The sequence below is a fragment of the Haliotis asinina genome, chromosome 8 (genome assembly GCF_037392515.1).
Source record: "Haliotis asinina isolate JCU_RB_2024 chromosome 8, JCU_Hal_asi_v2, whole genome shotgun sequence".
In the NCBI taxonomy this organism is placed as follows: Eukaryota; Metazoa; Mollusca; class Gastropoda; order Lepetellida; family Haliotidae; genus Haliotis; species Haliotis asinina.
Window position 1 is genome coordinate 35728865 of NC_090287.1, and position 15604 is coordinate 35744468.

The following is a 15604-nucleotide window of genomic DNA, read 5'->3' on the forward strand; positions in this document are numbered from 1 at the left end:
ATATATGAATCATATTTCGTTCCTCATTTCGGCACCATGTTTGTAAAAACCGTCATAATTTACTGTAGGAAAAGCGTCTGCTAGGGTTAGCGCATCGTTTACCTTCGAACATTTCATGGCTTTCGTTTATCCTGGTTCAGGCAGGCAAAGATCATTGTTGTCTTGACACTTGTTTAGTATCTATCACATGGGATTTTTCAATATCATGATGTAAATTAATGAAATTAATGAAATGAAATATTAAATATGTGACAGATTTCAAGGTCAAGGCCACATTTCCCGGAAGTGCATGTGCTCCTACCAAAACAAGCCCGCAACAGTTAGTCTACAATTTGTCACCGTCACGAGCTTCAGTGATGATCTAAGCGTTCAGTTTATAATGGTCTTCAAAGATTAGAAGCAATGGCGTCTGGACAGTGCTATGGATGTGGCACCACCTTTGGAATTTTCCGAAAAGAGGTTTGTGTTAAAATCTGGCAGCTGTCTGGAATCTTCCATTCCACTGGCTATTTGGTGTGATTCTGTGTCAGTGTTTGGACGCAATAGGCTTTTCTGGAATGATTGTGTGAAGACACTTCAGAACTGTGACCGCTTCAAAGTATGTTTACACGAACATTTTGAATGTAACAGGTTAATATTCACTTGTCATAACACAAATATTGGTAGTAGTACACTGGATATAAGCGGACAGGGAACATTTTCACCCAAAAAATGGGTGTTGTTACATGCGATCGGTTGCATGATTCACGGAATGAAAACAAAACAGCATACCATCAAAACCCTTAATACGAAACATTTCATAAATGAGCAGTGAAAGAATATAAAAGACATCTTTACAAGTTATCAAATGAAAAAAATGTGTTTTTCAGTGACAGTAATGGATGTTCTTTGTTATGTTTATTACTTTGTGTTCCTCACCCTGGTTATTTCTTTTGGTATATAAAACATTATCTAATACATATAGGTAACATTTCATGTAACCCCTGTGTTATGGGTTTTCAGACACTTAAGAAACTGTTGTTTTCTTGCCAATCGCATGCTTAAGTGGAAAAAATATCTCACTTAAACAAAGAACCTTGTCTCGACATTACAAAAATATTGAAGAAAGACTTCTTTATTTCCCGAGTAGACTGTTGGGAATCCCAGTCATGACGAAATACCGAGCAGTTGTTTATATTGAGATTGCGTGAAGGGTGTTTCCAGGTGATGCAGTAGACCAAGGTGCAGCTATTTAATTTCAACATGTTCAAGAACTGTGGCATGCCAGAAACTTATGATTGTGAGCTTGAATGCCCGTTCAACCAATTATGTTCTTAGATTTATGCTTGTGGTTTTGTCAAAGTAGTAAATGTCTGAACCTACATCACATCATCATATACTTTCCCATTAAGCTGTAACACTGTTCTGTTAAAGGCGCCATCAAACATGACTCACACATTCTCTCAGAGCATACTTTGGAAAAGGACAATGTGTCTGAAAACAATCATGCAAAGTGTCATTCAGATCCACAATCATAGGATTCAGGTGTCCTAAGGGAGACAACTCAGGGATTTTTTAACACCTCTGATGACAGTTGAAGAACAGCCTTTGAAGATGCTTCAGCATCTGTCATGCCTATGAGACACATTTTTATGACATAAATTATTATTCAAACTATAGTTGAAGTATCTATATCTTGTTACCATGATTACAATCCAAAATGACAGAATCTGTAAATGTTTCAATTTTGTTTTCATGTAAGTGACATATATGATCATACTGTTATCAATATCATCTGCAGCCATGTTACATTTTATTACAGCATGGCTGTAAAAACTGTGGATTTGCCTTCTGCAGCCGATGTTTACCAAAATCAATTGAGGTACCCAAGCTGAACAATGTCAAACATCATGTGTGTAACAGATGTCATGAGATTCTGACAGGGTAAGAAAACCACTTCTTCTTTGATGGGCATTTTAGAAGTTGAGTCGATGAAGAATGATGACATTTATTATAGATAAACAACTTTGCAAAATGCATGAATGCAATCCTGCATGAAGTAACTAACTGGGTATGGAGTAAGAAACTTCTGCAGTAGTTCAATATAGTTAATGCATGTTAAGATTAGGTGAAAACTTAATTCAGTTTTTGTTAATAATAGGACAGATTATGTGTAGATGAAATCAATGGTTTTCTTCCATTCAGCAGTATATAGTTAGAGAAACACTGCTTTTGATTTTTGTAATTTTTTTTACACCTTTATGCCTCAGCGGTTCTGTAATCCAATTTTGTTTTAAAATAATTTGTACGAAGTTGAAAGTTCTTCATTTTTCCCCAACATTGTGGAACTTGTGATTATGATTTCAACCAGTGGTTTGTTTGCTCATATTGCTGTCATGATGATGGGTAAGCTGAGTGGTTAATGCGTTGCCTCATCATGCCAAAGACTCAGGTTCGATTGCTCACATGGGTACAATATGTGATGCCCATTTCTGGTGTCACCTCCTGACATTGCTATGATATTGCTAAATGCATCATAAAACTCACTCATATTTCTGTCTGCGGCTTAAAAGGTGTAAATGGTTTGTAAGTTTTAGATGTGATTTTACCCTGCTTTTATAAATTATGTTTTACAAGTTTTTGATAGTTTCCTTTAGGGCTGCATCAGCAGGCATCTCATTTTGAACTATTTAAGGGCAACTGATCTGTATCATAAATTGTTACTATGTGATTTAAGCTTTGCTCATTTTTCTATTGATACTATGACCTAAGAAATTTGGACTTTGGCCTTGCAATGTATATAAATGCAGGCTTGGTCTTGTTACTATATTCCTGGAATAGTGCCGAAGTGACATAAAACTCAACTCAACTCAACTTTCATTTGGTATATTGAAGCTTTAGACACTCCGTCTACACAAGTAGAGAACATGTGAGTCTTATACAACTTTTGTGACTTTTTTTTCTAGAAAAGCTGATCGTGAAAAGGAAAAAGAAAGAGAAAAGCAATTGGCTGCCCCGGATGCTTATTACAAGTAAGTCAATCAGTAATATGTGAATGATTTAAAATCTATTTCCTTTGAGAATAAAATTCTGGAAAATGTGTTTAAGTTTTAAATTGGGATTTTTGCAATTTTTAATTATGTTTTAATTATCATTATCTTGCTGTTATTTGTTATTAACTGATTGCTTATAATTCTACCCCACCCCACCCCACCCCAACCCCCAAATTGTGGATTTTTGTTCACACTTTTAGTAACTGCCTTGTATGACATGTTCTCAATTAGCCTTTTCCAATATAATAACAAGATCTGTTTAATATGTACTGGCTGTAAATAAGTTCTCATGATCTTGGCAATATACACATCTGTGATTTTTCATATGTTCAGTTTGTTTTGCCATGGGATGTTGATCACAGTTGTCTCCCTTTGTGTTTCAGGCGTCTTGCTGCTTTGCATGAAGGGCCGTCAGGGGGCCCCAACTACAATTATGGAATGTCCTACTCGTACACTCCAACAGCAATTAAGGCTATCCCACCACAGTACCGTGGACTGTCTCGAGTAGACTTCGACATTGCCATGAGGCTTGAGAAACTGAAAGAAAAACCACTGAGTATGTAAACAACAAAAGACTTTTAGCAGGAATTTTAGTAGGACTTTTACAGAGATGCCAACCCTTACGCTTTTGATCAATTAGTTATGCTATTACATTTAATAGGTGAAAATTACGCTTTTCTACTGGTTTTAGAAAATGAATAAAGGGGTAAAATTTCACGAGGAAGTGTTTCGTACTGCACTCATGTAGGGGTTAAGAAATGGCCTTACACCAATAGAAATCGCTTAGTCATAGAATTATGTTCATTTGAATTAATTTGTAAGGAATAAAAGTACCTTGTGTCACCTGGCCAATAATTTTTTATGCATGGAGTTTCATAATGATTGATGATGTGTACTTCTGTCTAGAATATTCTTTTTGTGAAAACCTGCACAATATCGAAGTGATTTGAAGACAAGTATTACACTTTTGGGGTCTACATTACACTTTTTGATGTTTGGCCCAAAATAGGGTTGGTATCTCTGTTTTTAGCAAATTTTATTCATGTTTATTGACATGTTAAGATTGAAGGAGAATTCCGACTTTGGGGCAGCTGCTGCGCTGATGTTGAGATATTGTTGGAATATTGCTGAATGCTTCATAAAATCATTCACTCATGTGTAGCATGCTCTAAGTAAGTTAAGGCATCAGTGTAGCCTAGTGGTTTAAGCATTTGCTTGTCATGCTGAAGACCTCAGTTTGATTCCCCACATGAGTACAATTTGCAAAACACGTTTCTAGTGTTTCCTAGCTGGAATGTTGTTAAAACTGATATAAAACTCACTCAGTGTTAATAAGTTACAGGTGCCATTCATAAGTTAGGCAGTCCTTGTGACTTGAACTTCAGTGGCAGATACATGTCATGTAGAAGAGAATGTTACATGTTTTAAGAATTTGGGTAGGGTTATGATACCATGAGTCCATGATATGATTCGTATGGTGATATGTGTGTAGAGCTGTGATGATGTATCATAGTGTTAATAATCGTGACACTTTATCAGGCGATAAATATATTGATACACTTTTTGGTATCATGATGGGTATCACTGACCTTAAAATTGTTAGTTTTTACTAGGAATTGACTATTATGTCAAAATTTGCACTGATACTTGATATCAGAATATACGTTTTTAAAGAAAATAGCTAAAGATAGCATATCATGATGTGCATCAAATTGTATTGTTCCAAGATATCACAAAGCGTATCATATTGTGAATTTTCAGTATTATCACATCTCTATATATGTGTGATGTGATTCTGCATTCACATTCTGATACAGTACTCCTGTTTCATATCTTCTTCATGTAGGTGATTCATAACCCTGAATCGTTTGTTTTTAATAGATAGAATTGAAAGGCAGATTCTGCAGAATTATGTCTGTCATTCACACATTTTCTCATCAGTTTAAATTGTAATTCAGTAAATTGTATGTATTGTGAATTTATTTTTGCGTTGTTTTTCAGGTCAGTCAAACTATAGTGACAGAGACATTACTGAGAGACTCTCGAAACTGAAGGGAACTCGGCCAAACCCCAGTGTTGCTGCTGTTGCTAAGAAACCAGTATGTAGCTAGTGTTGAATGTTGTCATGAGATGAAAGCCAAATGGTTCGTTGAACTTACCTCTACCTAATTTTAGTGAAAAGAGGATGTGTTTTAAGATAGACTCCCAAACATATGAAAGTAAAGATCTGAATAAATCATATTCATGGCTTTGTCTCACATGAGGCTATAATTTCCCCTCCTAGTTAGAATAGACCCTTTTACCCACTTTCTCACCATAAGTGTGTTCGTTGCAATATTTGTGCTATATATGATCAGCCTGTGAATGTATCTCAAAGAGACAGTTCAGTAATTTACAGGTTAAAATTGGTCTTCAGCAGCCCTTGCTTATTCATAGGAGACGATTGTTTTAGTCACGACATGGCTGAAATATTGGTGATATGACTTTAACGTTTAACTCGTCCGCTCGCTCACTCACTCACTCATTCACTCACTCATGCACTCTCATTCACTCATGCACTCACAAGAGATGACTAATGTCATCAGGTGGTCGAGTTGACTGTGTTTGCTCTCAGTTGATGCTTATTGATGTTAATGGCGGGATTGTCTAGGGCAGACTTGATTTTTTGCAGAGTACCAACTTATGGCTGAAATATTGCTTAATGCAGCATTTAACAACAACCAAAAATCAAGTGATTGATATGATGAACAGAGATCAGCACTTTTACTCTGATGACATGCCTCCTGAAACAAGCCTATTGTGCTTGAGACAAAGGTAGAAGGTAGGATAAGTCCCATACGCAGACCTTCAAGCCAGTCTTACCACCCAAACCTAGATCAGTCCCTCGCTTTATAAAAGCTGTGTCTGCACAAAACTGCCCACTCAGGTATTCAGTGCATGGAACTGTATCTTACTTTTGAACACTTCCTGATTAGCATTGTGTATTTGTTACCTTGTGTTTGTGTATCATCAATTCATAATGTGTATCATATTTGCTGTACAGTAGATTTGTTGCAGCTCTGACCTGCATGTGTGTGTAATTCCAGTACTACCACCCGCCAGACAGAAGATCCCAGCAACAACAGGTTGATGAGCTGCTGAATGAGATCGCTGATGAGGTGACCATCGATGATAAGTGCAACCCTGCCAAGGACGTAGAAGAGAGGCTAGTGAGGTTCAAGAATGATCCCCCGAGGAAAGGAGGAGGTGAGAGTTCAGTATCCCTTCATTTTGGTAGTTTATTTTTTATTTGTGAACCTACACAACATGCACTGGATCAATCTTCCAGCAACATCCAGCAATATCCATTAATTGTCAAGCAATATCAAGCGAGGAATACCAGAAATGGGCTTTACAGATTGTGTCCATCTGGGGAATCAAACCCGGGTCTTTACTGTGAGGAACAAATGCTTCAGCTACATGGCTAACCTACTACCCTTAAGAGCCAAAAAAGGGGATTGGTTGGTCAGAATGGTTGCTTTGGTTGATACGCATCATCATGTCCCGAGAAGAATGCTTGTTATGTCAACCCCTGGATTCTCTGTTCCAAACTGATACTGCCATAATCTCACAGGAATATTGTTGAATGCAGTCTTAACAAAATCACAATGGACAAAAATTTATCTATTACAGTTTTAGCTTCAATCAAATGACTGTAGCGATTTGGTTTCAAGAATAATTTCATCACAAGTTGTTTGTTAATAACGTTATCTGTTACATCATCGAGCTCGAGCATTGTACTCATAATTTCACAGAGAATCAGCATGTTAGTAATCAATTTCCAAATCAATTCCTGCAGTTAGACTGTTCAGCTTTTGCAAGGTAACTATATTCATGAGGCCTCTGTGCAGAGTTTTTGTCAGTGTTCGCATGTCACCCCAAAGACATTTTTTCGACACAAATGGGTAAGATATGCGGAGATTGTCTGTGGTGTCCCTTGCTGTGATATTGTTGGAATATTGCTGAAATGGGTGTATAACCTTACTCTCTCACACAGCTGTATAGATTGGCTTCCCTTCCATTGTAATAGACTGTGAAGGCCTGGGGTAGAATAGGCCTTCAGCAACCCATGCACTATGTTTGTAAGAGGTGACCAACGGGATGGGGTGATCAGGCTCGCTGACTTGGTTGACACTTGTCATCGTATCCCTAATGCGTAGATCAATCCTCATGCTGTTGATCAGTGGATTGTCTGGTCCAGGCTTGGTTAATTACAGGCAGGCCAACATGTAGCTTGCATATTGGCATAAAGTTAAACTCATTCACTCACTCTAAGCAGCTCTTCATGTATGTGTATTTTCTGTTTGAAATATGTTTCATTTTCTTTCCATATAATGTCAGTGTCATACAACAATATTCGTTCAACTAAGTATGTTTACACCAGACAGGAAGTCATCTGCCAGCAACAACCTGAACTCAGATACCTCTGGACCCAGCAAACCATACACAAAGAACATCCGCACTGCCACTGGTGGAAGATCAAGTCGGGAGCTGAATCTGGATGATGTCAACAATTTGATCTCCACCATGGCAAAGGAGATGGAGCTAGATGCTCAGAAAGCTGTGGACGATCTCCAAAAGGACAAGGAGATCATGGAGAGACTGAATGAATTGAAGAAAAAGAGAAATACGAAAGGTACCTTGTGGTTGGTTCTTCATTATTACAAACCACTGCTTGGGGGAATATGTTCCATGCAAACTTTGGTTGCCCCCCTAAGTCTGCTGACCTTTGCTTAGAACTTCTCCAGCGGTTTCCTTGGTGACATTTTTGTGATCCTTTTCTTTAGTATGTGTAGATGTAGGAACAAATAAACCATAATGACCTTGACATTGGTTTAACCCCCGAGCTATACTCGGATAAGAATATGTCTGCAACATCTTATGTTTGTTGGAAGTAGTGACTAGATTTTATCAGGATGTAGGGAGAGATTGAGTATGTATTTTAGTGGGGTTAATTAAATATTCTTGTTGACAAAAAAAAAGTAAAAAGCTACAGTGTGGATTTCTCTTTCAGTGACATCATATTAAGTGGAAAACCTGAGCTCAAAGTTAATAAGTTTTTTAATATAATGATCATGGCAAGAAGTCCTTAAAATTACACCGACTACTGACGTGTTACAATTCTCAATCAGGACATTCAGTAAAACTGTGCAACTCAAGATCTGGCTTAGAATTGATCTTCGGTAACCCATTAGTGTCATAAGATGTGACTAACAGGATCGTCAGATTCGCTGACTTTGTTGTCACAGCTGTGTACATTGATGCTCATGCTGTTGATCACTGGATTGTCAGATCCAGATTTGATCATTTTCAAACCACTGGCATATAGCTGGCATATATAAACTCGCTTACTCATTTTGCTGCCAGTCAGACATTGGCTGCCAATTACATGAATTGATTCTCATGCTTTCATGTTTCCCTCGGACAGATTTTTATATTTACGTTACCCAGGAATGATATCAGGTAAATAATGTTAAACATGATAAATTTGATACAGTGTTAACCCAGTGACGACCTTCATTGTGCAGGTGAGAACTCTGAAGAGGACAACGAGCAGTATGATGACAGTGATGATGAAGAGCTTGCAGCAAAGAAGATTATCAAACAGGTATCTCAAGGTTCATGAATACTCATGTTAAGCTGAGGCAGCTTGTGGAGATATCTTTTTAAATATGTTTTATTGATCTCCGAGTGTAGAAACTTCAAAGAAAAAATAGGCATGACAAACTGTACTTGGGATCCCGGACACTTGCTCAAGGGGTGGTGAAGTAGCCCGGTGGTTAAAGTGTTTGTTTGTCACGCCGAAGACCTGGCGATTTCCCATTTCTGATGTTCTACACTGTCATATTGCTTACTTGCCCACTCCCTCACTCACTCCCTCACTGTATAGCTTAGTCAAAATGAATATAGTGAAATACAGCAATTATTAACTTATATTTGTGGTCCCCTTTGATTTCAGCTTTGTTGAAGAGTTATAGTGGGGTGGGGTAGGATGAGAACAACCAGTGATGGCATGAGGTAACAGTATGAAATAATTTTTTCTCCCCCAGTACCTGGAAGAGGTGAGACTGGAGGAGAGACTGGGTGACATTCCATCTATTGATGGACAGCCCACTGACCAGCAGCTCAAGAAGATGAACACTGCCAAACCAAAGAAATCCACAGACACTAATAGAGTATGTATGTACAGCGATGTCGTATCTCTCTGTATGAAGAGAGTGGTAAGGTCCATATAATGTGTGGGAAGAGAGTGGTAAGTCTGTATGACGTGCATGTAGAAGGGTAGATATGATGTGTTTATGAAGAGAGGGGCAGGGTAAATGTGATGTGGAAAGAATGGGGTTGGGGCTGTATGACATGTATGTAGCAGGGTCCATGTAATGTGTGGGAAGAGAGGGGTGGGTCTGTATGACGTGCATGTAGAAGGGTAGATATGATGTGTTTATGAAGAGAGGGGCAGGGTAGATGTGATGTGGAAAGAATGGGGTTGGGGCTGTATGACATGTATGTAGCAGGGTCCATATAATGTGTGGGAAGAGAGGGGTGGGTCTGTATGACGTGCATGTAGAAGGGTAGATATGATGTGTTTATGAAGAGAGGGGCAGGGTAGATGTGATGTGGAAAGAATGGGGTTGGGGCTGTATGACGTGTATGTAGCAGGGTCCATATAATGTGTGGGAAGAGAGGGGTAGGTCTGTATGACGTGCATGTAGAAGGGTAGATATGACGTGTTTATGAAGAGAGGGGCAGGGTAGATGTGATGTGGAAAGAATGGGGTTGGGGCTGTATGACATGTATGTAGCAGGGTCCATATAATGTGTGGGAAGAGAGGGGTGGGTCTGTATGACGTGCATGTAGAAGGGTAGATATGATGTGTTTATGAAGAGAGGGGCAGGGTAGATGTGATGTGGAAGGAATGGGGTTGGGGCTGTATGACGTGTATGTAGCAGGGTCCATATAATGTGTGGGAAGAGAGGGGTGGGTCTGTATGACGTGCATGTAGAAGGGTAGATATGATGTGTTTATGAAGAGAGGGGCAGGGTAGATGTGATGTGGAAAGAATGGGGTTGGGGCTGTATGACGTGTATGTAGCAGGGTCCATATAATGTGTGGGAAGAGAGGGGTGGGTCTGTATGACGTGCATGTAGAAGGGTAGATATGATGTGTTTATGAAGAGATGGGCAGGGTAGATGTTATGTGGAAAGAATGGGGTTGGGGCTGTATGAAGTGTATGTAGCAGGGTCCATATAATGTGTGGGAAGAGAGGGGTGGGTCTGTATGACATGCATGTAGAAGGGTAGATATGATGTGTTTATGAAGAGAGGGGCAGGGTAGATGTGATGTGGAAAGAATGGGGTTGGGGCTGTATGACGTGTATGTAGCAGGGTCCATATGATGTGTGGGAAGAGAGGGGTAGGTCTGTATGACGTGCATGTAGAAGGGTAGATATGATGTGTTTATGAAGAGAGGGGCAGGGTAGATGTGATGTGGAAAGAATGGGGTTGGGGCTGTATGACATGTATGTAGCAGGGTCCATATAATGTGTGGGAAGAGAGGGGTGGGTCTGTATGACGTGCATGTAGAAGGGTAGATATGATGTGTTTATGAAGAGAGGGGCAGGGTAGATGTGATGTGGAAAGAATGGGGTTGGGGCTGTATGACGTGTATGTAGCAGGGTCCATATAATGTGTGGGAAGAGAGGGGTGGGTCTGTATGACGTGCATGTAGAAGGGTAGATATGATGTGTTTATGAAGAGAGGGGCAGGGTAGATGTGATGTGGAAAGAATGGGGTTGGGGCTGTATGACGTGTATGTAGCAGGGTCCATATAATGTGTGGGAAGAGAGGGGTGGGTCTGTATGACGTGCATGTAGAAGGGTAGATATGATGTGTTTATGAAGAGATGGGCAGGGTAGATGTGATGTGGAAAGAATGGGGTTGGGGCTGTATGAAGTGTATGTAGCAGGGTCCATATAATGTGTGGGAAGAGAGGGGTGGGTCTGTATGACGTGCATGTAGAAGGGTAGATATGATGTGTTTATGAAGAGAGGGGCAGGGTAGATGTGATGTGGAAAGAATGGGGTTGGGGCTGTATGACGTGTATGTAGCAGGGTCCATATAATGTGTGGGAAGAGAGGGGTAGGTCTGTATGACGTGCATGTAGAAGGGTAGATATGATGTGTTTATGAAGAGAGGGGCAGGGTAGATGTGATGTGGAAGGAATGGGGTTGGGGCTGTATGACGTGTATGTAGCAGGGTCCATACAATGTGTGGGAAGAGAGGGGTAGGTCTGTATGACGTGCATGTAGAAGGGTAGATATGATGTGTTTATGAAGAGAGGGGCAGGGTAGATGTGATGTGGAAAGAATGGGGTTGGGGCTGTATGACGTGTATGTAGCAGGGTCCATATAATGTGTGGGAAGAGAGGGGTGGGTCTGTATGACGTGCATGTAGAAGGGTAGATATGATGTGTTTATGAAGAGATGGGCAGGGTCCATATGACGTGGAAAGAATGGGGTTGGGGCTGTATGACGTGTATGTAGCAGGGTCCATATGACGTGGAAAGAATGGGGTTGGGGCTGTATGACGTGTTTATGAAGAGAGGGACAGGGTAGATATGATGTGTTTATGAAGAGAGGGGCAGGGTAGATATGACGTGGAAAGAATGGGGTTGGGGCTGTATGGCATGTATGTAGCAGGGTAGATATGATGTTGAAAGAATAGGGTTGGGGCTCTATGACGTGTGAGGCGGTGGGATTGCCTAGTGGTGAATGTGTTCACTCGTCATGTCGAAGACTCGGGTTGGATTCCCCATGTAGGCACAGTGTGAGAAAAATGTCTGTTTGGCTTATGTGCGAATAGTGACCTGGAATCTGTATGACGCTTTGAAAGAGAGGGTTGGAGTCTGTATGACATGTTGAAAGAGAGGGTTGCAATCTGTATGACAAATTGAAATAGAAGGTTGGAGTCTGTGTGGCACGTTGAAAGAGGGGGATGGAATCTGAATGACACATTGAAAGAGAGGGTTTGAGTCTGTATGACACGTTGAAAGAGAGGGTTGCAATCTGTATGACACGTTGAAAGAGAGGGTTGGAGTCTGTGTGGCACGTTGAAAGAGGGGGATGGAATCTGATTGACACATTGAAAGAGAGGGTTGCAATCTGTATGGCAAGTTGAAAGAGAGGGTTGGAATCTGTATGGCACATTGAAAGAGAGGGTTGGAATTTATATGGTACGTTGAAAGAGAGGGTTGGATTCTGTATGGCATGTTGAAAGAGAGGGGTGGCACCTCTATGACTCATTGAAAGAGAGGGTACCATTCTGTATGACACATTGAAATAGAGGGTTCAGGTCTGTATGACACATTGAAAGAGAGGGTTGGAATCTGTATGACAAATTGAAATAGAAGGTTGGAGTCTGTGTGGCATGTTGAAGGAGGGGGATGGAGTCTGAATGACGCGTTGAAAGAGAGGAGTGAAGTCTATATGATATATATGGATTATGAATTGTGTTTTTGTTAACTAGCAAGTATTGACCTATTGCATATTTTCCGAGTAGGAAATGAAGACTGGTGATGAAGATGAGTTTGACCCAGATGAGCTGCCATATTGCTGTATCTGCACCAACGATGCCACCATTAGATGCCTCGGATGTGACTTTGATCTGTATTGTGCTGGATGTTTCAGGTATGCTCATTTCTGTGCTGTCTCATTTTTTTGCCTAACGAATTCAAGTAATTCCACAAATCTTGACTAACATATTGCTATTTTTTTATATAAAATCATTGTAAACTTGCCCCTGGTCCTCCTCATTGACAGTCAAATTTCAAAAGGAAACTGTGATCTGGTACATATTTTTACCCCTAGCAAAAATGTAAATTGAGTAATGTACACAAGGAATTTTGGACCTATTGGGTTTTAAGTAATTCTGACACGTTTTTGCACTCCCAGATTTTTTATTAATTGAGTAAATGTGACTTTTACTGAGTAAAATAGGCAAATACACGCCTTATTTGGAGCTCTGAATAAAAACTAATAAATATGTAAGAAATATTTCTTTCTTCTGGTGTAACATTGTCATATTAGTGGCAAACACTTGTAATTGTTTTCGATGTTTGTTTCAGAGAGGGACATGACAAGCTTGACCTTGTAGATCATGTGACAGTGAAATACACGCCACCTAAAGAAAGTTGAGCTAACAGAATCGGGCCATGGATCAGAGCATATGACCATATCATTGTTAATGTTCTTAAGTCAGGAATATGGCTGTGAGGGTTATTGTCTTGAAACAAACAGTTGCTAGGATGCACATATTGTTTTAGGGACATATGGCAAAAATATAAATAGCCTGTTAGATGTTGATTATTGGTGATGTGTTGTTGTTGAAGATCAACATAGGATTTATGTATGAAATGATGGTAATTATATCATGACAAAAGAAAAGGGTTTGCAAGTGATTTATGTATGGAAAGGTTTTTTCAGAGTTGTAAACTGGATACCCAGTAGAAGAAAGGCAGTCTTGGCGCCAGAGATTGATTGTGAACACTATCCATGTATGAATGATTTTAAAAGGGTACCAGCAAGGATGGAGTTTGAGAATCAGTTTCATTATCAGATTACCTGATTTGATGTCAGAGCTTCATCACTCATTTGGAAGATGGGTACCATGTATGAGGGGAATTCCATCAAAATGGTATTACAAAGTATCACGATTTATACATTATATGTTCTACTTCATACTACGTCCTAAGTATGGTAGCAGTTATGCTTCAAGTTATGTAGTAGTTAAGAAACTGTTTACAGGACTGATGGCACTTTTCCTGCTACACAGTCCAGTCATTAAAAGAATCAAGAATTGGACAAATCGTTAGTCCCACCCAGCATAGCCAGTAAGTTTGTATGTTTATGCATCAGGATTTCATTACCAGTAAGTGCACAATTCTTCAAATTATTAAATTTTGTAAATAGGCTAAAGTGAAATTTCACGGTGATGATCTAGTTGATTTCTTTTGGAATCACTGTATTCCTTGTGGAAATCTAATTGTTTAAAGTAGTTTTATCAGATACATATTTGCACCAAATCAAAAAATCTTCTAGATAAGTATTTAGTGTGTGATATTCTACTTAACAGACTGTTTATCATGTTTATCGCCAAAGAGAGTCACATATTTTCATTGACATTTAGTATTCTGTTCCATAACGAATTAAAATGTTTTTGACACAAGATTGTTTTGTATCTGCTTTGAGATTGTGTAATGCTAATTGTCAAGTTTGCTTGTTTAGTGTCACAATTAGGTCATTTGTTTTACAACTGAACCCTGCATGTCTGGACCTCCTGTACTAGGAAATACAGTTTACCTGATACCTTGTATGGAAAATTGAAAATGTACCACACAAATGACCCGTTGTTCCAGAAAACTTAATTATTGATCCAGATGTCAAATTTTGTTTTCTCACTATTATACTCCCCTTTCCAGTCCATTTCTAGTGTTGTGTACAGATCCGTCAAATTTCTGATTTCAGTGTGGTAAAATGCATTTGATAGATGAGCACTGTGAACTTTGCTATCAAGTAGTTGTTAAAACATTGGATCATACCAAAAAGAAGACGAAAGGGGTGTTGGATGTTTTGGTTTGACTCTCTTTGTTTTTGTGCTTTCATATTTTATATTCATCTCATATGATACAATGAGAAATTGATGCATTAAATACATGTTTGGGCTGTCTTTACTTCTGTACAATTGATGCATTAAATAAAATGCATTCATAAGGAGAAATATACAATATTGTATCTATATCTGCATTCAATAAATTAAATGTTATTTCATTGACACGTTTTCAGTTTGTAGAAATGTTACAAATGATCACTATACTCCGAGTAACCATCCACTCGCCTTCTACCCACCATGTTTTGGTTTGGTTTGTTTTTTCCCTTACACAGAATAACGAATAAAACCCCATTCCCCATACAAAGACCTTGCGTGACAAAATAAACTTCATCTTGTTTTGGGACTTCATATTTATCCAGATTATCCTCACATATTTGTATGTTTATCTAAATGTCTAAATGTCGAATACTTCAGGACAAATCATGATAACATGATATTCATCCTCTATGTCATTTTCGCCCAAAGGACATAATCAGTTGTCTAAAACTAATTTTGGTCTAGCCCATCTCTTCTTTCATTGGTGAACGAGATGATAATCGTAAGCATCTCAAGGTTACCCTAAAGTTTATAATTTCATTTTGGGTTAAGTAGTTTTCAGTGGTAAGAAGGGGGAAAATGGGGACAAGACCTAGGGAGCTGCTTCATGTAGTCTGATAGTATGCAAGCCAACCCATTAATTAATGAACTAAGACTCTCCCAGTGTGTTAGCACAGTCTGAAATTCGACCGATTGGCACAGAACCACTCAAGCATGATTTGACTTATTGGCACTGCTGACTGTTCAAAATTTGACAGATTAGACCATAATCTGCTGTAATAGTGCTAAAAGTGGCATAAAGTCAGTCACTCACCCTTACCATTCAGCATT

General features: G+C 39.2%; 1 protein-coding gene across 1 annotated transcript; it reads left to right on the forward strand.

The window, feature by feature from the left end:
* The first annotated feature begins 264 nt into the window (after window positions 1–264).
* Window positions 265–13512, forward strand: LOC137294055 (abscission/NoCut checkpoint regulator-like). The gene is made up of 11 exons (XM_067824983.1): window positions 265–459; window positions 1802–1923; window positions 2946–3011; window positions 3416–3588; window positions 5034–5131; window positions 6119–6278; window positions 7456–7707; window positions 8600–8679; window positions 9122–9247; window positions 12629–12756; window positions 13194–13512. The coding sequence occupies exons 1-11, from the start codon at window positions 403–405 to the stop codon at window positions 13261–13263; spliced, it is 1332 nt and encodes a 443-aa protein (XP_067681084.1). The 5' UTR covers window positions 265–402; the 3' UTR covers window positions 13264–13512.
* Window positions 13513–15604: the final 2092 nt, after the last annotated feature.

What these genes read in the sequence shown, in the direction of transcription:
- LOC137294055 (XM_067824983.1), top strand. Translation starts at nt 403, where the DNA reads ATGGCGTCTGGACAGTGCTATGGATGTGGCACCACCTTTGGAATTTTC. An exon ending in TGTCATGAGATTCTGACAGG is followed by an intron (nt 1,924 to 2,945) that starts GTAAGAAAACCA and finishes TTTTTTTTCTAG; the next exon opens with AAAAGCTGATCGTGAAAAGG. An exon ending in ACTGAAAGAAAAACCACTGA is followed by an intron (nt 3,589 to 5,033) that starts GTATGTAAACAA and finishes GTTGTTTTTCAG; the next exon opens with GTCAGTCAAACTATAGTGAC.